At 60.2% G+C, this 22,543-nt stretch overlaps 5 protein-coding genes across 5 annotated transcripts; 2 read left to right on the plus strand and 3 right to left on the minus strand.

The window, feature by feature from the left end:
• Positions 1–158: 158 nt before the first annotated feature.
• TRAVEDRAFT_26096 (uncharacterized protein) lies at positions 159–978 on the plus strand. The gene is made up of 3 exons (XM_008033721.1): positions 159–540; positions 592–654; positions 705–978. Exon 1 carries the CDS (start codon positions 178–180, stop codon positions 526–528), a length of 351 nt encoding a protein of 116 aa, XP_008031912.1. The 5' UTR covers positions 159–177; the 3' UTR covers positions 529–540; positions 592–654; positions 705–978.
• A 1,316-nt stretch (positions 979–2,294) lies between these two features.
• TRAVEDRAFT_68765 (uncharacterized protein) lies at positions 2,295–3,339 on the plus strand. Its single transcript, XM_008035148.1, has 5 exons — positions 2,295–2,495; positions 2,552–2,692; positions 2,758–2,890; positions 2,958–3,068; positions 3,139–3,339. Exons 1-5 carry the CDS (start codon positions 2,426–2,428, stop codon positions 3,215–3,217), a joined length of 534 nt encoding a protein of 177 aa, XP_008033339.1. The 5' UTR covers positions 2,295–2,425; the 3' UTR covers positions 3,218–3,339.
• A 1,540-nt stretch (positions 3,340–4,879) lies between these two features.
• Positions 4,880–6,891, minus strand: TRAVEDRAFT_111498 (uncharacterized protein; the record flags this gene model as incomplete). Its single annotated transcript, XM_008035149.1, has 6 exons — positions 4,880–5,055; positions 5,091–5,278; positions 5,354–6,159; positions 6,218–6,304; positions 6,356–6,414; positions 6,468–6,891. The coding sequence occupies 6 exons, from the start codon at positions 6,889–6,891 to the stop codon at positions 4,880–4,882; spliced, it is 1,740 nt and encodes a 579-aa protein (XP_008033340.1).
• Positions 6,892–12,802: 5,911 nt separating this feature from the next.
• TRAVEDRAFT_68767 (uncharacterized protein) lies at positions 12,803–14,939 on the minus strand. Its single transcript, XM_008035150.1, has 7 exons — positions 13,987–14,939; positions 13,697–13,889; positions 13,473–13,622; positions 13,314–13,415; positions 13,240–13,257; positions 13,123–13,178; positions 12,803–13,058 (listed from the first exon to the last, which is right to left on the minus strand). Exons 1-6 carry the CDS (start codon positions 14,712–14,714, stop codon positions 13,176–13,178), a joined length of 1,194 nt encoding a protein of 397 aa, XP_008033341.1. The 5' UTR covers positions 14,715–14,939; the 3' UTR covers positions 12,803–13,058; positions 13,123–13,175.
• A 3,215-nt stretch (positions 14,940–18,154) lies between these two features.
• Positions 18,155–22,090, minus strand: TRAVEDRAFT_108496 (TPR-like protein; the record flags this gene model as incomplete). The annotated part of the gene is made up of 8 exons (XM_008035151.1): positions 18,155–20,745; positions 20,804–20,960; positions 21,015–21,187; positions 21,247–21,349; positions 21,412–21,494; positions 21,550–21,616; positions 21,724–21,860; positions 21,916–22,090. 8 exons carry the CDS (start codon positions 22,088–22,090, stop codon positions 18,155–18,157), a joined length of 3,486 nt encoding a protein of 1,161 aa, XP_008033342.1.
• Positions 22,091–22,543: the final 453 nt, after the last annotated feature.

Consider the following 22,543-nt stretch of genomic DNA (forward strand, 5'->3'; position numbering starts at 1 on the left):
CCCAGATATATAGCTTCAGCCAGGCCAGCGTCCGGAGGGGAATGAGTCAAGTTCGGTGTATCGGAGGTGCATGATTGCAGACAAGAAGGTTGACCGCGCGGGGTAGCGCTCGATCGCGCCTCAGCTTCTCGCGAGTACGTGGTCACAACGTGGTCCAACGTCTTCCTCTTGGCCATCATGTCCTCACCGCCCGTCGCCACCGCCATGCCCGCGCCACGTACCGCGCAGCCCTCCGTGAACGTGGAGAGACTCAAGGGCATGCTCAAGCAGATGATACGGGTGTCTGTGACCGACGGGCGCGTCTTCTTGGGGACCTTCGCCGGGACAGACAAGCAGCTCAATCTCCTACTCATCAACGCGGACGAGTACCGCCTTGGCCCGGACGCAGGCCCTGAGGGACTCGAGGCGCGATACGTCGGGCAGATCATGGTGCCGTGGCGGCTCGTTGTGCGTGTCGAGGGAAAGCTGGGAGACCCTCAGACGCAAGGGAGACCTAGCGATAGTGACGATGAAAGCATGTACACATAGCATATCAAGAAGGTTTGGCTCATCTTCCTACTGTGCTAACAATGACTTACGCGACATATACAGCCGGCACGGCTCGCTAAGAAGAATACATCACTCGAAAACAGGATGCACCGTCCATTTCAATCAGTAACATCGCCTTGTGCCCCCCGGCCCAAACATACTCACGCGTATTCCAGTCTGCAGCAACGGTCAAATATGCCTCATGCGCTACGTCGTGCGGACAATGGGATCTTCAACCGCGCCCCTATCCCGCAGGCACCAAGGTCCCGCACGTTCTTGGTCCAGTGGCACCTGGCTCGTCCAGCCCTGCGGAGACGTCAGTCGGCAGTGTGGTACCCACACCCTTCTCGCTGGGCTGCTGCGGAACGCTTTGTGCATCGGGTATGGACATTGTACGAAGTATCAAATTTTCCAACGGTACTTGGAACAAATCGGCTACGTGCCCCTCGTCTAACATCAGGCCAGTGCACCGCCGCTGTTCCTACCCTTGTGTGGCTCAACAAGAGAGGCGTGTAATAGTCCTACCACGGAAAGGTAAGGACGGTGTGGAAGTGGCCCGTACCCACCTTTGCCTCGTCGCTCTGTCTGGAAACAATGTCGCAGCATGTCTATCAACACCTATCCGATGCACGGGAGTTCTGAACGCCATCCTCTCCACGGCTAGATGTGAGCTTAAGCGAGGGAGCTTAGCCCTTCCACCCCGACGAACAGCCCGCTTTGGCCTCTGCCGTGGCTTAACATCCTCATTGTCCCGAGCGCGTTCCCCTCTGCTTATATCCCCACAGCGCACAGGTCCTTCTCCACATCACATCACCTCCCCTTCTACTCGTGCACCTTTCCTAGGCCCACCGGGCATTCCTCCACGACGTCTCACTTCTACACACTAGACCTAATGCCGTCTTACAAACGGCCAGAGTGCACGCTTGACGTGGAAGACCAATATGCATATTACGATACCTGGCAATTGGAGCCTCCACCGGTCGCCCCAGACCCTATCCAAGAAGTCCACCCAGCACAGGCACAACCCTGGGCCTCCGCTTCGGTGGAGGATACGGCCTCCATCCCAGCGCTACTTACCGCCTCGCCCGAGCCGCAGCCCAGCGAGGGGACAGGCGCATTTTTTGCTGCTGTGAACCTGATGGCAGAGGTCGAAAAACTAGCGGAGGGGCGATCGCAAACCTCCAAATTGGAGATACTAGCTGCGGTAGCCTTGGGGTTCGCGCAAGCGAACGAAAGGATTCACGGTATGCTTTCCTGCCTGGCTAAGCAGCATCAAGCTGACGCTTACTTGTGCCTTCAGGGGAATCCTGAAGCACTTTCGCCACGTCTTGCTTTGTAGCCTTCCTTCCCGTCCTGATACATAACTTATCCCACACATACCCTATAATACTGGACTATTCCCTGCATACACTCCGTCCCGAACTGTTCTGTACCACTCATCATGGCTTGTTGTATCATTGCTTCCCTATTCCCCCGAATGACACATGCTTCCATGCGCTCGCCGCGGAAACCTGGTGCGCAACGATGTGATCTGTCTTCCTATTGGTCTACATTAGGTTTATTGCGCATATCGGTGGAAATCTAGCTCGCTATAAGAGCTACATAGACGCTACTTGTGTTCTGGCTAGCCATGGACGTCAGACGCCAAGATGCTGAACTTACAGACCTACCAAATCGGGGGTAACACTGATCAACTCCGTGCGAGATGGACGTGAGAGTCCGGCGTCTTCCCGCTCACCTGAGTTTGCCGGCCCAGTTGCCACGGTCCCCACGCAGCCGTCGTACGAGTGTCTCCTAAACCATACCCTTAGCGCACGCCTCGTACCTGCCCTACCGCCAGTAGTTGAAATCGCAAGCCAAGAAAGGACTGAACTTTGACTTAACTACTTCCACGATAATGCCGCTCATCTCAGACTTCCCCGCCCTCCCGGGGCTTTACCAGTTGCTGTTCCTGCACATCGAGCCTAGTAAGTCTTTCTCACCAAGCTACATACCCACCTGGACTAACAAAGCTCCATACCAGCGTCGACGGCCCTGCCCGCCCTGATGGCATGGCTGTTCCCCGGCGCTGCGTGGTTTCACCACGAGCTCATCCCGGACGGGAGCCCCATCCCTGCCGCCCTCGATCCGCGTACGACAATGGCCATCTGGCAGCTTGGAAACTGTAACGCACCTTCATACCTGCTCTTTTTTGGAAGAACAGAAATTGACGCGTGACGTGTCGTATAGGTTACCTGCTGCTCGGCATGATCTCCACGTTCGTGTTCCGCGCCGTGCGCGACGCGCTCCCGGGCAACCCTGCCGCGCAGGAGCGCATCATGGGCGCAAGCTTCCTTGCCCTTGCGCTCGCGGATGTGACCCAGTGCGTCTTGGACCTTTGCCGCGAATTTGCGCAGCGCAGAGCTGATCTCTGTGCATTTCAACAACAGCATCCTGTGGTCCTTCGTTGGCCTCCCCGCTGAACTCAAGTACGACTTCGCGCGCTGGAACTCGATGACGCACGGCAACATCACCTTCGTCGTCTTTCTCCTCAGCATGCGGCACGTGTTCAAATGACCTTTTCGACTGTTGATGACTGACCATTCGAACCGCGTCAACGCGTGTACATAGGCTTGCTTGGTTCGCAGGCATCGGGCGGAAGCGGTACTATTTCGGCCAGCCCGCAGTTGCGACGAAGAAGAGGTCGTGAGGAGGGCTGCTCACGAGCCTTCAGCGGTTTGTACGAACTGTACCAAATGTACCAGTGTTGTGTACATCTACCTCGCAAATCGGTGTGACACAATACCGTGTCTTTCAATTTCATCCAATGCTGCCACAGTAGTCCGCATTCGCAAATCTATTGTGGATAGAAGTCGATCCGCGGTGTCTATACCCTCGGTGCCTGAACTCACCCGCGGAGATTCGGCGCCCCACAGTCAAGTCTCTTCGTGTCATTGGTGAATATCGGCCACCTGAGCATGGCCGGGGATCCGCACCGCTACCAACCCCCAACTCGCCCACTCGGTCGTCCCAAGGCACCCATTCAGTTCAATTTTGCCGCGCCCAAGTGTCGTCCACTCGCCGCGATCCCGTTATGCGTGTAGCGCATCTCACGCGCCCTTCTGCGTGCGTACGCGAGCGACAACCGTGTGTGCATCCCGTTAAGCATCCGTGGCCGCCTCAGTACCTACTAACGGACGACCGAGCCGAAGGTCCGCGCTCTCCCTAGACCGACAAGTTCGTATCCAAGCTCAACAAGGTGGCTACGAGATGTACTTGGACCTCGAGCGTGTACTGTGATTCTTTAGACATTTATATTTCTGATACGAGACGGATACATGAGACCGTAACACGCAGGGCACACTACGTTAAGGGTACGCTATCATAGAATACACAATACACAACCACGACGAAGGGACACCGAGACGAGGGACCGGGAGCGAGACTATAGACATCGACAGCGTGCAGACTCGGGGCCGAGACGACGTGAAGAAAAGGGTAGGAGGGGAGGGGGAGGGGGGTAAGCAATAGGAGCGAGGCGGAGAAGATGGATAAGAGAGGAAACCAGGAGAGACAAGACGGGCATAACTGCATACACGGCAGCGACGGACGACCAACCAACAGACAAGCGGGGGGCGGGGGATACAAGGAATGGACACGGAGCGGGCGACGGCGAACTATGCAAGAACAGGCAACTCTAAGGGGATCAGCGTGCGAGCAGAAGCGTGCCGGGAGGGTGCGAGCGCGTGAGTGAGAGTGCGTGTAGCGCGGAAGCACGGCCGTAATGCAATTCAGCGCGGCTCCCGTCCTCGCCCGGACGTCCACCGGCCTCCCATGGCGCGCGCAGACCCGGATTGCTGGCGGCAGACCAGGCGCTCCATGCTCCATAGCGAGTTGCGGAGGTCCGGAAATACCGCGCGCGCACGAGGAGACCGACCGACCGCGTCCACCCCAGTCCGGGGCGCGTCCTCGCCTGACCCAAGCCGCCCTAGGGCTTCCGACCCCGCGTCCCAGCCCACATACCTGGTGTTGCGCGTTCCGAGGCCCACCGCGAGTCCGTGTGCGCCCGCTGCAGTCGAGAGAAAAATGCCGATGATGCTGATAATGAGCCGTCCTGATACAGTTAGATATGCGAGTGCGATACGAGGGAAGAATGCTACGAGCGAGTCGAGAGGGAGGAGGCGCGTCGAATGCGTGCCGCCGTATACCGTGCCGGAGCCCAAGCCGGAGTCGTCATTGAACGGATGTCGAATGCAGTCGAGGAATCAGCGAGCGACGAGGAACGGAGGGGGATGCCGCGATGAATGGACCTGCGAAAGACAAGAGCGAGAGGGGCGGCGGCGCGGTCGGGGTGTGGAGACGATGGAGAGGCCTACTTCTGCTGCTGCTGCGCCTGCGCCTGGGCGTGTCTTGCGGCAAGAGTCTCGATGATGTGGTGGACACCCTCGGGCTCGAGCACGACCTTCGTCCCGTCGCAGCGCGCCTTGCTAGTGAACTCTGAGCACAAATCGTTGATGTCCACATCCTGGGCCCACAACCGAGCGTGAGCTAACACTGCCCCGCACTGCGCGCAGAGGGGAGACCAACCTTAAACTGCGGGTTGCTCGTGATGCTGCGCCATGCCGCGAGCACCTCCACGTTCTTGTCGCTCTTCTCCGTCTTCGGGAAGCTAGAGCCCTTGCACGTCACGAATGGCCCTGCGCCGCTCTCGTCCACCGACTTCTTCAGAATCGGGGCAAAGGGCATCTCGCATGCCGCCCCGCCGTTCGCGCTTGGGCTCGAGCTGTCCGATTGGGAGAGCGGCGAGCTCATGTTGTGAGCCGGCGGGCTTTGCACAAAGCTCGACTGGCCCCCGTCTATGACTGCCTTCGCAAGACCTTCCTTGGTCTTCGGACAGTCGGTCATATTGTGGAGTGCTGGGCTGCCGTTCCCTGTATGTGGACTAGGCGCAGTACCGGCGGGCGACGACCCGGCGGACGAGAGAGAGGGCGTGCGTAGTGAAGCGTGGGATATAGGCGATATTGAGCTCGGCGAGCTCGCGAGGATCGCCTGGAAGTCCGCGACGCTGTTAGCGTTGGATGAGAGGAAGCTGGCGCCAAAGAGCTGCTCGAGAGCGTCCTGGCTTCCCTCTGGTGGTGTCCAATGCTCCGTAAAGGAGTCGAAGGATCCCGGTGTAAACTGATGGGAGTTGTTTACCAACAACGGCGGGCTGTCGGCTGGGGACGGCTCCGCAAACGACGTGAACATGGGGTTGCTCGCGATCGTCTTGTAAGTGCCCGCGAATGGGAACGAATCGACATTCATGTTGTCCATGTCGGGGAAGTCCTCAGCCGGGTTAAGGGTGTTCGGGTCGAACGGTATGAGAGAGTTAAAGTTCAGGTCGAACTGGTGTGCCTGTGCGGGCTGCGGCGACTTGCTTGGCCCGGCGCCGGGCGAAGCAAAGTTGAACTGCATATTGTGGTTGTTCATCGAGGACTGCGCAGTGCTCGTTCCGTTGGCGACGTTGTTCTGGCGGGGGGCCGTGAACGTGAACGCCGCCTGCTTGAGCATCATGTTCTCGTTCTGTAGGCGCTGCAAGAGGTCGCGGAGGTTCTCATTCTCCTGCTCCGACATGGAGTTCTTGGCCTCGAGCGCGGCGACCTTGTCCTCAAGCTGCGCGGCGATCGGTCAACAACGTGTTGTGCGACGATCGTCGGAGAAGAAGACCTACATCTTTGACATGCCGTTCCTTGCGCTCACGGAAGGCACGTTGGGCTGCGCGATTCTGTTCTTTGCGCTTAAGAAGGCGGGTCTCATCCTAGTAGCCGATGAGATCTGACATGACAACCGCGATGAGGCTGAGACTCACTTGCGGGGTTCCCGACTTGCGACGCGAGCTATTTGACCCACCCTTTTTGTTGGAGCCAGCTATTTGCAGCGTTCAACGGGGTTTTCGGATCATCGGCTATAACAGGACGTACATGTATGCTGCGACTTTGCCTGAGGCTCGTCGTCGTCGTCATCATCGTCGTCTTTGGCGGCCTTGCGCTTTAGGGTGCTGTCTTCTTGAGGCCGCTCATGCTGATCGGAGCCGTTGGCCGAAGGGGGGTTGCTGAAAGCCCCGGATTGTCTCCGTGAGAGACTCGACTCGTGGTGAGTGCTAGGGGGGCTGGGGCTGCTGTCGCTGGACGGCGGGCTGTTGTTAAGCGGGGGGAAGGAGGAAATAGTCTGGGGATCGACGCCGTCCGGGTTATCGAACGACAGGGGTGCGTTGGGGCCTACGGCAGTGGGAAACTGCTTCTGGAGGAAAGCGAGGAAGTCGTCGTCTGCCAGAGCTGAAAACGTGTCAGGCTGTTGGGCCGAGATATCCCAGAAGGAGTGCAGTTCTGACGAAGGAAAATTCATGGCTGACGAGGGGGAGACGGAGAGCGCGGCGAGCGAGCGAGCGTAGATCAGGCCGGAAGGAGCTTGGGCGGAGTGCGCTGAGTAAGCGAGGTCGTCAGGGATCGTCAGAGGCCGCCCGAGCGAGAGACGGTGCTGAGAAAGGCGGGTTGCTCAGCGGGGGGAACGGCAGAGACGAGAATTGAGACGGAGGAGATGGCGGTCGAGATGAGAGTGGAATGGAGAAGAGCGATGCGGCGGGAATGAGACTCGGGAGGGCGCTCGAGTCGCGGGAAAAACCGAGAGGGGTTGCGCAAGCTTCGCGCCGCTCGCCGCCGCATACTTTTCGATATCCGCCCACCGCAACGCCTGATGCGACGCTGACAAAGCCCAACAAGTCGATCCAAATGACTCCTCTTGCGCTCCCGTATTCCGTCGCTGTAGGTGATAGCACACGCAGAACACATCAGAACGCCTTAGAATGCCTTAGTCAGGCTCACAAGCTTTCTCTGAATATTAACATCGCTGAAAGGTCGAACGTTTCCTCCCAAATTCCCCGCAAACGCGCCTTTTGTTTGACTCTCCACGCCGCCGGCAACGCTTGCCGTGTGTCTTCTCAGGGCACTTGCAGTGTACCGACGATTCCCGACCGGGACACTCTCTGCTGCGTTTCCCACCGACCTCGACACCTTCCTGCGCATCTGCTGACCCTGCTTGACCTCCTAGATCTGCCTGTCCATCTCCCACCTTGGCATGCCCACCATCCACTGCGCCCTCTTGCGTCCAACAACCTGCTCAAAACGCCCGCAGCAGCGGGCCCTTCGGATCTACGCCTTCCCCAACCATATTCAGAATCTGATCCGACCGTCTTCTTCGAGGTTCTCGTGATCAACTGCTCAAATCGCCTCTTCAAACTCCTCAACCAGACCGGCTGCACGCTGCTCGCACTTCCGGCCCCAACCCACCGCTTGACTGAACTCAACTCTCAGCGGTCCTGCGCGCTCCTAGCCGCCCTCGAGGCCGCCCTCCCCGCGCGCTCAGCCACCCGCTGCCACAACGCCCATTGGCCCGCAGCGGGCGTCCCCGGCGAGAAGCCGGCGGACCTGGGAACTGGAGACCACAGTCGCGCCCTCTTCACCCCGACGCGCGAGGCGCTATCGCACTCTGCTCGCCGCGCTCCGCTCGAGGCGCGTACGCTGGGTTCGCGATGGCCCTCTCCCGCACCGCCACCGTCCCTCGACGGATGTCTCGTTCGCATCGCAACCGCCCGATTTCGCCGCTGGAGCAGCGCTCTGTCGCCTCACAAGCATCTTGTTTCAACCGGTATGTACTCTGTACTTCCACCGGTGCTTTCCACTACTGCTGTAAACTGCTATCACCTCCCCCACGTTCATATTTCAACTCCCCATTGACCCGGGTAGCATCCCTCTCCGACATCTCGGAGCCCCGTTCATTCTGTCAATATAGCGCTGTTTCACTCACTCCGGGCGGCACGCCATGTGCACATCAAGACTCGAGATCGACACCGTGGATATAGCGCCCGCGCACTCCCTCAAGTTCACGGTCGAGTGAATCCGCATCTGATGCGCAAAGTCGCATCGCTGCTGTCCCGCGTAACGGGTACGTGCCCCGCGCGACGCCGATCACGACGCATATCCACAGCAGTGCAATCAATACAACACAGACTGCAGTGCCGGACTTATCGCCTGGGCGGTGCCGTCTTGGTCTTGTGTGCATGCACAATGCACGAGGGCAACCCCGCGTCGAACCCGAGCCCGCTCGAAGATCGTCTGTAACGAACCCCGATGCCGTACAGCACACCCTCGAACGTCCGTGCATCTCAGACTCCGACTCTCACCAGCGACACCGTCGCGTTTCCGAGCCCCACACGTCGATCCCGTGAGTGCCTCCCGACCCACCCGTCTCCCCCAACCCGCTGTCCGCCTCCCATTCGCCAGCCAGCCTCTCCGCGCAGCGCCGCCCACCCTGCGTTTCGTACAGTGCCCGCGCACAGCCCGTAAGAAGCCTTCGCCTGTCCGCACTCGGTGACGCAGGCTCGCGATCGACGCCACCCAGCACAACTCTCGTCCGACGGCAGCTTCTTAAACTTTCGCAGCACCCCGGGCACTTCGCGGGCGCCTGTTCCTCGTCCGAGTGACGACGGTGCGTTCGGAGTGGATGCGCTTCTGCTCTTTCCGCGTCGAGGCCGAACGGGGTTTGCGCGGCAGGTGTTCGACGTCGACGAACCTTCTGCCAGTGCCAATACAGCGTTTGCGTTCGTCGTCGGTCTTCGTCGCTGCTCGGCGTACTGTCCGATTGACGTCGTGCCCCGAGTCCGACTGCGCGGACGCCGACGCCGACGTCGTCGTCTTGCGAACCCTGACTGCGCCCAGGCAGAGTTACCGGTCTGCGTGGTACCGAACGCCTCGACCTGCTCAAACTCTAGCAGTGCACCTGCGCGCGCTGCCCTCGGAAATCCCGCTACCGGCTAGGACTCGCTGCCGTCACCCGCTGCGCGAACAACTCCTTCTGGCGTCCCGGAACTGTTCGCAGTGTCCTTCCTCGCCACGCGCAGCCGCCGCTATTCAGTTCCCAGTACGGCGCGCCGCTTTCCGCGTCAGAGCTGAAGCCATAATAGCCTCGCACCGTGGGGGCGCGGCGGGGCGACGCGCGGCCCTGTGCCGACGACGTACAATATGTGTGTTTGTCCACTGTCCGCTCGTGGGGTTGGGTACGCACCCGTATGAGTCGGAATGCCGGCATCGCGAGACACAGGAATTCGTGAGCAAACCGTTGAACGGTGTGCAGACTCAACTGGAACTGCAAGTTCCTACCTATTTCACAAGATGTCGCACAGCCCAGTCTCGTGTCGAGATGCTCAACAAACATGAACGTGGCTATCACGCACAGATTTACGTATCCAAGTCTAGGCCTGCGCCGGTAAGCATGTCTTTGTAGGCGTCGTCTACCGTTGCCGACGGACAACTACTTATCTACCCGGGCCTGAAATAGATCCTTCGAAGCGTGCTCGTACACAACACCGGAGCTTCACTGCAACATGCCTTCACCCGGTTCTGCTACACTGCAACATTTGGCGAGCTCCAGACTTTGTCCATGTATGCTCGCGATACGACTGCGAACTTCGAAGTTCGAGCCTGAAGAGCGCATCAGCTTGCCACCGCCAACCACGGTAAGCGTTCTTTGACTTGTGCATTCAATTGACCCTGTAGGCGGCCCCGGCGATGTTCACGTTCGCCGTCTGGAGCCCGTTCACACCCCACAACGCCCACAACATACCGCCGGATAAGGCTCCGGTGGCGGGATTCGCTAGGTTGCGCCGCCTAACGATCCGACCGGTGCAGATGGAGAGACCGTCCGAGCCTTGAACGCGACTTGAGCGTATAACGATCCCGATATGGCCGTCGGTACGTACATACCTTGCATGTCCACCGTCTATCTTATCTGACTTACCACCCATAAGAGAACTACTACGTACTAGGTCCGGTACGAGCCGCCTTGTTCGCTCCGAACTTCAAACCGTACGGCAGCGAGGACGTCAAACGAAGTCAAGAGCGGGCCCTGTCGCCACCCTACTGCCGGATTCTACGTACAAGTCACCGAAGACACGCCTTCTCTCCACTACGCGCACCGACGGCCTCTGGTCCGGCCCTACCCCACCGCACCTCAACACGTTCTGATAGCGGACGTAGCTCGCCTTCAACCCACCCTACTTTTTCATTAGGTGCGTGGCGAGAGAAATGGTCATGAGACACCGTTTGTGGGGTCGTTGATACTCCTATCTCTGTCGCTTTTCGGGTTCGCCTGTGTGTTTATATCATTCCACATGCCTACAAGATCGATATAATACAATTGGCTACACAACCGCAAGCGAAGGGCCGTATGTGCGGTACCTCTGCATTTGTGGAGGTTTCGATCAGAAGCGCCTCGCGTTGGCTTTCGACGGAGCAGGAACCTTCCGGTACTGCCACCAGATATTCCAAGTTGTGTTTTGGGTAGGAATCGCCGCATGATGCCCACCCAACAATCGGGCCGATTGAGGGCGAACGTTGTGAGGTTTGCGCTGAAAGCAAAACCTTTCCCCTTTACGCGAAAGTAAGCGAAGCCCAAGGTGAAGTCCTTACAATGAATAGCAAGGTACGCGTGCAACGCTAACGGCCTCTGATTCCTCCTTCCAGAGATCTCGCTATGGCGGAGTGTCCGTGTTGCTATCACAGGCTGCTCTGGCAAGTCAATCATCCTGGACCTCTCCAACCTCCCATCAACTTAAACTCACTCACGCCCCCTTTTCAAGCTTCCCCGCAAGGCCCCGCATAAACACTGATCACCCACCCACGTTCCAGCCCCTCCCTCCCCTCATCGAGTTCGAACTCCACCCCCCGTCCCTGGCAACCGTCCGGCCACGGAGCGTAACCCCGAAACCGGGCCCTCGCCCGACGCCGCCCCTCCCTCCCGACGCACGGCCCGTGTCAAACTCGTCCCACACGATCAGAGATCCTGGATCCACACCGCGTGCCCCTACGACACTCGGCGAGATCGCATCAGCGCATCAGAGGGCGCGCATGTGCGCCCGGGGCCTGGTGAGACTCGGACCTGGCGGTGGAACCCGCCTCGCGGGCCTCTCAATTTAGACTCTCCAGACTCCGCTGAGCCACGCCCGGAACGGGCGATCGAGCGACGCCAGCGCCGATCGGGACCTGCGCGCGCCGCCGGCTGGGCGGGGTGAACGCTTTTGAGAGCGAGCTCATTCCCGGTCGGCGCCCCTTGAGTGTGGCCTGCGCGCCGCCGCGCTGGTTGGGGCGTGAGGGCGGCCGCGGTAAGTGCTGCAATTTGAAAGGCGGCGGGGATCGTTGGCAGGAGGTTCATCCTCCTTGCCGCTGTCACGCCTGAAGCCACCCGCTGTCGGATTCGCCGCGCGGTTCGTTTCGAATTTCTTCCATGCATCTCGCGATGACAACAACTTACCGAGGATTGTGCACCGAGACGGCCGTCGCAGGCCACAACTTTCATCCAAGACGTTCCGCGAGCTGCCCTGAGCTGCCAAACTCTTCTGGAATGAAGGACACAACCACATCGGATTTGTTTGGCTAGCGTCTCCAGCCGACCGGCCCAACTCTATCCTGGCAGTTCCGTCCATCCCAGGCGAAGACTTCCAAGCACCAGGCCACGTTTCAACCTAGTCCCAGCAACCCCTGCATGTTGTCACCCATGGCGTCACCATCCTCGTCAGAGCTACGTGCACAGCTCCCGCCATCCTATCTTCTCCTGTCGCAGCCTGCCCTGTCCATCGAATTTGACTGCGGAGGCGCATCCCCGCGCATGCCGTCCCCATTCCGTCCTCATGGCACGACCACCACACTCGGCCCGATTCCGCGCTCGCTCTTGAGCTTGATTGGGCGGCCGCTAGCGCCCCTGAGCGCTGAGCACCCGATCCCGCACGCTCCGATGCGTCCGGAGAGCGCGGGCTCGGCGTTCGGCCCCGCGCCCGCTCCTGCCCGCTCCCGTGGCGGCATCTGGCGGCAGATGTGCGCTCCGCGGCGCGCGCTAGCGTACCCGCCTCCCGGGTCCCCCTTTCCTCGGGGCCTTGCCCAGCTTGGTAAGCCGCATACTTCTTCGAGGATCCACGTGTTGCGGTGAGCGCCCCCCGGGATCGCCCGAGTCGTATTTGACATGAACGGTGAGGCTCGAGAGGGATATCTTGAGGATGTTGAGGTTTAAGCATTGGAAGCTTGTATTCCACGATGAACGATGCAATATATCCACACGGTTGCTCCAATGTCTATATACTTATTGCTGGATGACCGAAGACAGACAAGAAATGTGCATGAGTACTGAAACCGAGATACAATGCGAGAATCAGCGAGCACGCATGTCCCGCAATTACCGACGCTATTTGGCAGTATTATAAAGGGAAGAAGGGAGAGATATCAAAAAGACGTAATGTGTTCGTGATGTATATGCAGTGCGTGGTATACGGGAGCGTGGCCGGGGGAGATATCGTACAATGGCCTATATGTTGCGGATGGGAAGGGATAGACGGAGGAGAGTGGAAACCAGACAACAGAGCCAAGTGGCAGGAAAGAGGTTGCGCAGGCGAAAACAGTGTAAACGATGGTGGTATGCGGGCTCGGGGAGGACGGAGATAACGGGGTAATGGGCCGGTCCTTTGTAGGCTAGAAAAGGCATAGGCGTAAATCAGTGCATGTTCGCAAATATTTGCTTCAGTGGGGCACGTACAGCGAAGATGAGCGAGGATGGCATGAGCGCTTCAACAATTGCAAGTGCGCGCATCACTGAGCAAGACACGTTTTAGCTTGTATGTTCGTGAGCATGAGAGATGGACAGAAGACCTACATAGTACTCAATCTCCATCTAGCAAGCATTACTTAGTCGGGACTCAATGTGTGATGCGCGAGGGGAAAGCTTACGAAGAGAAACGCAACGGAGCGCGGCCACCGGAGATGCAGACCCACGGGATTGTACACGTGCTCATTGAGCATGTCCATCATCGCCTTCAATCGATCCATCTCCTGAAGTTCATCATAACTTCATTAGTAAAGCGAAGTACAAGGAGCATATTTGCCTACCTTGTCGCAGTGCGACCGCTTCAGGGCTCGCGATGCTTGCAAGCTCAGGAATGCGAGCGCGTTGTCGACGAACGCCTGCCCGAGACTGTGCGCAGAGAGCAGTATCTCGTTTATGGCGTTGATCGTCTCCAGAAATTGCGTCGGTGTGATCTACATAGTATTCCGCGATCCCTTTAGATCTGAAGGGCCCGGAGCGCCCACCAAGGAAGTAATATAGAACTCACCCTGCCTTCGAGTTCCAGCGGGTACGTCGACGAGAATTGGGGGAGCTCGCCTCCGGTGTAGTCCCTCTCTATCCGCACAACTTCTCGAGGAAGGTGCACACCGATCTGGCCTATCGGATCTGTACCATACGCTGAGTCGGGTGGTGGAGGGCCGAAGTAGTACGCCGAATGTGGGACCAGAGGGCGATTGTGACTGAGGGTATTGGGAAACCCAGGATTAACGCATCGCGTAGACGGATTGCATGTGTGAGCCAGTATCAGACACAGAAAGCAATCACACCAAGACGCACCTTCGCGGCTGCTTCGTGAACTCATGCATCGTCCGCGTCTTCGCCGTCGAGAACTCATACCGCTGCGGGCTAATCCTTCCCCTCTCCGCATCGTCGTGCAAGTCCCACGAGGGCGGCGACGGCGGGTGCACGTCCAGCCGCAACGGGTGCTCCTGCACATGCTCCCGCTCCTCCGCCCTCTCCGCCGCCCGCTCTCGGTCGCGGTCCCGCTGACTCCCCGCGCCCGACCCGTACAGCGTCGACCCCCCGACCTCGTGCTCCGTCGGGCTGTCCGATAGTCGATGCGCGGCCGTGATATCCGCCTCCGTCTCGCCGTCCAGGTCCACCACCTCCTCATCCTCCGCCACACCCTCTTTTCCCAGCGCGTGCGCGGGCCCATGCGCATCCGTGCTTGCACGCAGCGTCGTATCAGCCTCCTCCACCTCCGCCTCTTCCACCGAGTCCGTCTCGATCTCGATCCCACTGAACGGCCGCGAGATGTCGATGACCATGTCCGCAGGGATCACCGCCGGGGGCGCCGCCTTGATACCGAGCTTGCCCATCTTGCCTGCTGCTGCCGCTGGGGGTTTGTGCTCAGGTTCCTCGGGCGGGCGGAACGTGTAGTCCTTGGGCGGCGGCGTGGGTGGCACGGGCGACGAGCTCGTGGACGCCTCGTGCGTGTGCAGCGGTGCTTGTGCGGGCACGGCAAGGGACGCCTGTGGGGAGGCTGGGCGTGAGCTGGAGCTCATGGTGGCAGATGAGAACCCTTTGTGGCTGGGGGAGGGAGGAGAGAATCCGGGAGGCTCGGAGACGTGAGAGAAGTACGTGAGCGTCCAGTAGACTTCAGACCCAGCCTGGCACGAGTTTTACGGTATTCAGCTACGAGGCTGGATAGATAAGACTCTTCATGCAACGGAAAACAAGCCTATAGATGATGCGAAGACTATGTCGCGTTCAAGAGAGGGTGCAGCGAGCTTTCGTCGTCGGAGTCCAGGAAACAGACATACGCAAGCGCCCGCTACTGGCGGCAGAAATCGCATGGGCGCTTCTGCTGATAGAAGGTGTCAACTCAAATGACAGCCTTCAAGTCGACTGCAACTTGTCCGTTCACGACGACGGTGAATCGTAGACCTCATCCGCTATGGGCTCATATATGCGATGCATAGTTCTCCTACATGCATAGTAGCGCAGGTTAGTAAGTGGTAAGTATGCGTAATTTTGATCCTCCGTGTCCGATCTAATTTGTCTTTCTTTCCTGCTAGCCTGAGTTCTGAGTAGTTTGCAACTAGGCCATCTCTCGTCGTCTATGCGCATGCATATATACGAGAAGTATATCTCGCCCAGACTGACAAGTACCATGGCGGCAGACAGCGACGTATACTCTCGAAATCAGGAACATCAAACGACTACATGTGCCCGAAGCGGCTACCCTTGAAGAGCGCGTCCATTTGTCTAGCTCAAGCACACATGCAGCTCGAAATGGGCGTACGGGAAGATGCGTTCATATCTATAGCAACACCTCTCAGCACGGTGCGGCTATTTTCATTATGTCGATTTGGCAAAGATGACCCGTAACTGAATCTACCGTTCGATATTGCGGCGCAATAATATGGAGGCTGCGATTTCAAGCCATCGAAGAGCCGCACCGCAGGAAGGTCTCCTGATATCACCTCATTGCGCTTCAGGTTCTAAGACGCGATCCCGGAATTCAGGTACGTCCCCCAGGGATCCCGTTCTATGTGGCAGCACAGATCGAGGTGGAACTGAGTATGCTTCTAGCAAATGTACAGCGGCTGGAAGTGCATGTAGGCATGCACGCATGAGACACGCATCTCTCTCTGGAACCTTTGGTGGCGCAAGCATTAAATACATCCGATGGGCCGTCACGATCACCCGCTGGTGCATCTCAGACACCGCCGCTACCATCCGCACGGGTCCATTACGGTGCCTGCTTGCTCAGAATCTCAGCCAAGGTAGCATGCTGTGGTGCCTCGTTTAAACCATCCCTACGCTGAACATCTCCGTGCCTATAGAATGCTTCAGAGATCCCGCAAGTTGGCGCAACCGGACGAACCCGCCCTTCTCCCCGTTTTCTTGCTGCGAAGAGCATTGCGCAGGTCGCCTTCGGTATATCACCTGCACACACATCCGGGACCAACACCTCCTACAGCAGCAACACCCTCTCGCTCGCTCGGATGCATTGAAGAGAAACACCGAACGCTTCCGTGCGTAGCTGAACCTTGACTGCGTCCATATTGACGATCGGCGTCCTTCCGCAACGCCTGCAACACGTTCTCCCTTTCAAGTTCGCGCCCAGGGCCACCGGAGAACGCGGCCCCAGAACGGCCCCACAACCCACATCCGGAACCCTCAATGGACGTTGAACGTCTCGTTCAACGCGCGCTTCTCCGATGCCCTCCAGCGACTTCCAGTTGTCCGGCCCTATTCTGCTCCGCCCCCGCGCGCACAGGAACCTTCCGCACACGCGCCTTTGCTATTGTGTGCACCCGCCTTCTCTTCCATTCCGCGTCCAGAGGCCCGCTGTGCCCACCGATCACGCCCTTCACGCCTCCTGTAATCCCCTCAGGGTCCCCTGGGCCAGCTCCCCGCCGTCCTTCGGGCCACTCCAGAGATCCCGTCGGCTGGATTCGAGATCTGGTTCCCGTCTCTCCTTAATCCCGTCCACCGTGACGTCCCAGCGGCCGCTCCCACTCGTCCCAGAGAAGAGCCGCGCATCTCTGGCTGAACATCGCGCCAACTGCATGGGCAAGTGCCCTCCTACGGACGTTCCCCCCGAGCCACGCATCTTCCAGGTCCCCCTAAATTGTGCCCCGTTACTGGCGAGATTGCGGTTCGCGTATGCCCGTATCCCTCGCGTCCGCCCACCGCGTTAACGGTCCGCACAAGGCCCGGTGGCCCCGAGCCAGTCTCAGAAACAGCGTGCGCCGCCGCAGCGGTGGCTCATCGTATGGGTCCAGAGGGGTACCTGTGGAACGTGTTCCATGACGAGCACCGAGTGTTTCTACGCGTCGGTGGCGTATATACTTTCATATACCAGTGATCTCCAGCAGGCGACCGTGTTGCTCCGTCCGCAGGTTAAACACGCCCTGCACCGTTCTCGAGACGCGCCTCCAATTCTCAGCAACGCCGCTCTTCAAAGCCTCGCCCTCAGATCCCCCTAGGCCCCAGAGCGTGCCCGACGTATTGTAACCGACAACGTTCGCAGCGAGTCCCCGTTCCCGATCTAGAGAAAAATATTGGTCCGAAACCAGCCACACCTTGGCCCGTGTTAACCCACTCCCCCCGGCCCCTTGTGATTCCCCTAGCACCCGGCACAAGTTTCACGTCCAGGTCCGCGTCGCCCCACCCGCCCACCCCGGGCGCCGCGCACGGTGGCGCACGCATAATTGCAGCGCAGATCGCGCATCGCACGCTCGAGATCGCGCATCGTCGATCGCCGATCGCCTTGTACTGAACGCCACGTCACCTCCGCGTCCTGCAGGATCCTGACTCCGGAGGCCCAGGCCGCGGTGACGTGCGGAACGCGTGTGTGCATACGCCCTCGATCCCCGCATGCTCGATTGAGGGGCGGTATTATTTATGCGATATTATTTACGGGTCCGGCGGCCGCGCACGCAGAGCGAGAGTTGCGGGAGAGGCACACGGATAGGATTGCGGAGAGCGATGGAGCATTGCTTGTTGCGGGATATCATAGTTGCATATGGTACATGGATGATGCTGCACTACTGGGCACGACGACGACGGCGCTGATTGTATGTAACGGGGCAAGAAGAGAGCTGGAGGGAATAGATAGTATGTATATGGAACGGACAGTACGAGCTACATACGAGACGCATCATGGCATGTCATAACGAGTCGTCATCAATGTATGCGGGGGAAAGGAAGACAAGATAAGCGTGGATGGTGCGGGGCGCGGAAGAGAGTCAAGATTGCAAACAAACCAGACAAAGTCGATGCAGGACATCATACACAGCAAGCGGGGACAAGACGATGCTCGACATCGCGAGCGAGACCAACCGAACGAGGGAGCGGGGAAGAAAGCGAGAGAGGAGTGCGTTCACGCGAACCCAAACCGCGCCGCGTGCGCGTTCGAGCTTCGCCGACTGAGCAGAAGAGACCGAAACGGATGAACGACCGCAGAGAGGGAGCGAGCAGAGGAAAGAGATGCTCACGAGACAGGTCCGCCAGGCCGCCCGCCGGCGCCCGCGCCATTACCGTTACCGTGGCTCGACCCCGACGACGGCGACGGCGTCGTCTTCGTCATCGGCGACCCGCCCTGCGCGCTGTGCAGCACGATCTCGCGCTTCCCGCCGCGCGGCGGCGACGCCGAGCGCGAGTGCATCCGCTCGTCCTCCGCCGGGCTCGTCCCGTTCGACGGTGGCGAGCGCGTCGTCGACATCGGCGGGAGGCTCATGTTCGGCACGGCGCCGTGCCCGGCCCCGATCGGGCGCGGGTGCGGGGGCAGCATCGTTGGCAGCCCGGACGTCTGCACTTGGTTCGTGCCTATCTGGGGGCTGCTGGGGTATGAGCGTGCGTGTTCGGGAGGCTGGCGCATGTCAGGGGAGTGCGACGTCGGCTGCTGGCGGAAGGGTATGGGGCTAAGCCGTGTCGACGGGGTGGGCGTGGGGCGGCCGTTCGACGGGGGCGAGACACGCTGGCTCATGCTGCCGATGCGGGAGCGCTTCGCCTCCTGATGGTCGTCGGGTCCGGGACTGAGCGGACGTTTGTTCGTCGAAGGAGACGCACGGGAGGAGATCGAAGGGCGGCGCGCCATCGGGTGCTGCTGCTGGGGCGAAGCAGCAACCATGCGGCTGCTGCCGCCAGGACCGCTGGGAGCAGCGAAGCCACGGGGGTCGGAGGGTCTGTACGACGCAAGACCAATCAACGTCTCCGCGACACCCTCGTCGTAGTCCTCATCCAAAGCCCGCGTCGGCGGGAGGTGCGTCGAGTTCGTCGGCGACGGCTGCACAGAGCGGCTCGCAGAGCCCGAACCATTCGAGCTAGCAGGCTCCGGGCTGATGCCCGCCTTCGAACCACGGTAGTCGACCTTGAACGCCGACTGCGTCGACCCGTTCGAGTCGTACGGGCCCTCGCCGCGCTGCGCCTCCTCCTTGACGCGCTTCTGCTGGGGCTGGCGCCGCTTGCGCTCCTTCTTCGCCGGCTCAGGCCCGGTCACGGACGAGTTCGACTCCGTGTCCTTGTCGCGGTTCTGCCGCCGGCGCCGATCCTTGTTCTCGCCCGACGGCACGCCCTGCGGCCCCAGATGCGGGCTCTCAGACGTGCGCGAGGCAGCGAGATGCGCCTGATGCGCCTGCTGCGCCATGTGCATGCGCATGGCCTCGGGCGAGCTGGCATAGCGCGGGTCAGCGCGGGGGTCCGCGCGGGGCTCCAGGACGACCTCGCGATCGTACTCGCGCGCAGGGTCGTACCTTCTCCCCGCCGGCTCGTGCGACATCTCGTGCATCATCGGACGCGGCGGGGACGCACGGCCACTCGTCGGGCCCCCGGGGCCAGCGCGCGCGTCCCAGTGCTGTTGCGGGTAGCCCGGGTGGGCGCGCGGGGACGCCTCGGGCGGGCTGCGGTCGCGGGCCGAGCGCGAGCTGTTGCGGCGCTGCGGGGCCACGGGCGGCGAGTGCGGACGCGACTGGTAGAACGGCGGCTGCGGGTGCCCGTACTCCATCGGTGGGCGGCCGCGGCGCTCGCGCTCCCACTCGTTCCCCTCCATCATGCGCCTGCTGTTCCATCCCTGCTCCTCCCGAGGGTAGGGGGGAGGCGACCGCCGGGGGCCGCCTGAGACCTGTGGGGGACCCAGAGGGGGGCGCTCACCGAAGTTCGGCATCATGTGGCCCGCGGTGGATCGAGGGCGGGCGTGTGGCGGGGGAGATGCGGACGTCGACGGCACGCGCATGGGGTGAAACGGGGCGTCATGAGGGTGCTGGGGGTGCGCGGAGTGGCGGTGGGCGTCAGGAGGACCCTGCATCTGCGGGGCGGGGTGGTGAAGCAAACTCTGACCGGCGGGTCCGCGAGGACCGGGCTCGCGGGAAGAGGGCGGAGGTGGATACGAGTTCGAGTGCTCGCGTGTGTGCAGTGGCGGCCTGTCGACCTCCATGGGCGCAAGCGGGGTGTGCGAGGGGAGATGGCGGCTGTCATCGAGCACGACCGGTGGCGGCGGACCTCCGCGGAATGGACCAGGCGAGTTCCTGCCAGCGAGCGGTGGCGGCACAGGCAGCGGGAGATCGTGGCCCCCACGAGCGTCAGACGGGAAAAGCGGACGAGAGTTCGAGCTCATCAGAAGCGGAGGACCGCCCAAGCCTGCGGGCGGCATCATAGGGTTTGCGTATGCAGTTGGATGCACATCTTGCGGACCGGGAGCCGCAGGGAGCGCCTGCCCTGTCGCCTGCGCCTGCTTGAGAAGCGCCAACCGCTGCGTGATGGCGGTGTTTGTACCGTCGAGCTCGGCGGCCCGCGCGTAGGCGTCAATCGCGTCCGAGATCTGGTTATTGCAACTCTCGTAGAGGCTTCCCAAGTCGAACCAGACCTCCGAAATGTAGGGGTTGATGCGGATAGCGCGAGAGTAGGCGTCGAGCGCGTCGCGGTACTGGTTGATCTGGAAATAGAGGACGCCGATGGAGCACCAGAAGGTTGGGTTCCGGCCATCTCGATAGACGGCCTGCTGGTACGCCTCGTACGCCTTGTTGTACTTCTGACCGGCCATGTAAGCCCGGCCGAGGAGGTACCAGCTCTGGGCATCGCCCGGTTCTGTACAGAAAGTTTAGATGAATTGCGCGCGGCAGCCGCATCGCGGTGATCTACGTACCGGCCTCGAGGCTCTTGGTCAAGTACTGGATGGCGAGTTCCTGATTTTGGAAAGAGGACCCGTCCTGGTGGTACAACCACCCGAGCTGCTGCAAGACCTTGGCGTGGTTCGGGTTCTCTTGCACGACGCGCTCGTACGCGTCCCGCGCGCGGACGTGCTGCAGCAACCGATCAGTCAGAACAAGCATGTGGGAACTAGCTCGAAGACTCACGTCACGCTGCTGCTCGAATACGTGCCCGATCTGGAACCAGATGTCGGCGTGGGCGAGAGGGCTAGGCGGGTTGCGGAGGATACGATCGAAACACTCCAAGCTCTCCTGGTACTTGCCCTGCTGCTTGTAGATGATCCCGAGGCGGAACAGGATTTCGTTCGCCTTATCGAAGTCTAGAATGGAGCGGCGTCAGGAGTGGCGCGCGAACATCCAGATAGAGCGTAGTACGTACCTTTGTCCATTTTTAGGACAGACGCGAAGGCTTCCTCGGCGTGATCCAAGGAGCCATAGCGGTCGTACAGGATCCCGATTCCATACCACAGCTTCGGGTCCTCCTGGTCACGAGAGACGGAGAGTGAGCGCCGTGACGGAGAAGACGACGGAAGGGAACACGAACCTTAGGCTGCGGCAAGAAGTACAAGGCTTGCTGGTACGCTGCATACGCCTTTTGCAGGTCATCCTGCATAAGGTAGCAGTGGCCTGGGAAATGACGGATGAGAACGCGTGCGCGGGAGGACACGGGCGTGGGATGTACCGAGCGCGCTCCAAACTTCGCCGTTATCACCTTGCAGCTGCAAGGCGGCCTGGAAGTACTCGACAGCCTGTGAACGCGGAGTTGAGTGAGCAGATAGATCGGGGAACGTGTCGTGATGACGTAACACGGAAGACAAGGCGGGTAATGTGGGTTTAGGTTTGGATGCAAGCGTACCTTGGGATAGTTCTCTTTGATCCGCGCGATGCCAGCGACTTGTGTCAAGCCTGACAAAGAATGGGAGTTGTGACGGAGGGCGTTCTCGTACGCGGACAGCGCGTGCTCCAGGTTTCCCATCTGCTCGGCTACACGTCCTGATGATCCGAGTCCGATGAGTGATTGGCAACACTGGACGCGTGAGAGACCGACCTATCATGAGCCAGGTTTGCTCGTTTGCGTGTGCGAGCTTCTCAATGGGGGTTTTCTCCTCCTCGTTGGTGGTGTTGCGGACACCCGATGGACCAGGCAGCTGAGCGCCCGGGGGTGGTGGTCGGCTCGACGGGCCGGCGTGGCCACCGGGGGTCGAGATGCCGTTCCCGTTCATGTGAGGCGCATGTGAGTGTGGATGCGATGGAGGAGGGAGGGAGTGCGAGTGGTGGGGGTCGTGGAGGCGGATATCCCGCTCCGCCTGGCGGGGTGTATGGCGAATAGACATTGTGGGCGTCGAGGGGAAAGACGACCGAGGGGGACGGGGGTCGTCGAGGCGGCGAGGGGGCAGTGAGGACGGGGATTGGGGGCGACACGGAGACGAAGGCAAAAGGGGGCCCAGGAGGAGCGGACGGTGTATATAAGTGGCTGCGGGAAAGAGATCAGGGCGCAGAGGAAGGCGATCAGAGATCTGTACTCGCGCACGGCGCCTGCTGCAAATTGGGAAGATGCATCTTTGTGAACACGCGCGCCTGCTTCCCCGTCTCCAGGCAAATGCAAATTGCCCATTCAGGAGGTCGAGCTCCCGACACATCGGCCCTTCCTCGGCAACTATCCAATCTTCCTGCAA

This window comes from Trametes versicolor, assembly GCF_000271585.1.
Source record: "Trametes versicolor FP-101664 SS1 unplaced genomic scaffold TRAVEscaffold_1, whole genome shotgun sequence".
Taxonomy (NCBI): Eukaryota; Fungi; Basidiomycota; class Agaricomycetes; order Polyporales; family Polyporaceae; genus Trametes; species Trametes versicolor.

Bases quoted from the DNA above. Each gene is read 5' to 3' on its own strand.
- TRAVEDRAFT_68767 (XM_008035150.1), bottom strand. From the start codon at position 14,714: ATGAGCTCCAGCTCACGCCCAGCCTCCCCACAGGCGTCCCTTGCCGTG. The intron at 13,890-13,986 runs GTGCGTCTTGGT...CAATACCCTCAG, and splicing joins TTCACGAAGCAGCCGCGAAG to TCACAATCGCCCTCTGGTCC. The intron at 13,416-13,472 runs GTAGGCAAATAT...GATGAACTTCAG, and splicing joins AGCGGTCGCACTGCGACAAG to GAGATGGATCGATTGAAGGC.
- TRAVEDRAFT_68765 (XM_008035148.1), top strand. From the start codon at position 2,426: ATGCCGCTCATCTCAGACTTCCCCGCCCTCCCGGGGCTTTACCAGTTG. The intron at 2,693-2,757 runs GTAACGCACCTT...CGTGTCGTATAG, and splicing joins CATCTGGCAGCTTGGAAACT to GTTACCTGCTGCTCGGCATG. The intron at 3,069-3,138 runs GCACGTGTTCAA...GCGTGTACATAG, and splicing joins GTCTTTCTCCTCAGCATGCG to GCTTGCTTGGTTCGCAGGCA.
- TRAVEDRAFT_26096 (XM_008033721.1), top strand. From the start codon at position 178: ATGTCCTCACCGCCCGTCGCCACCGCCATGCCCGCGCCACGTACCGCG.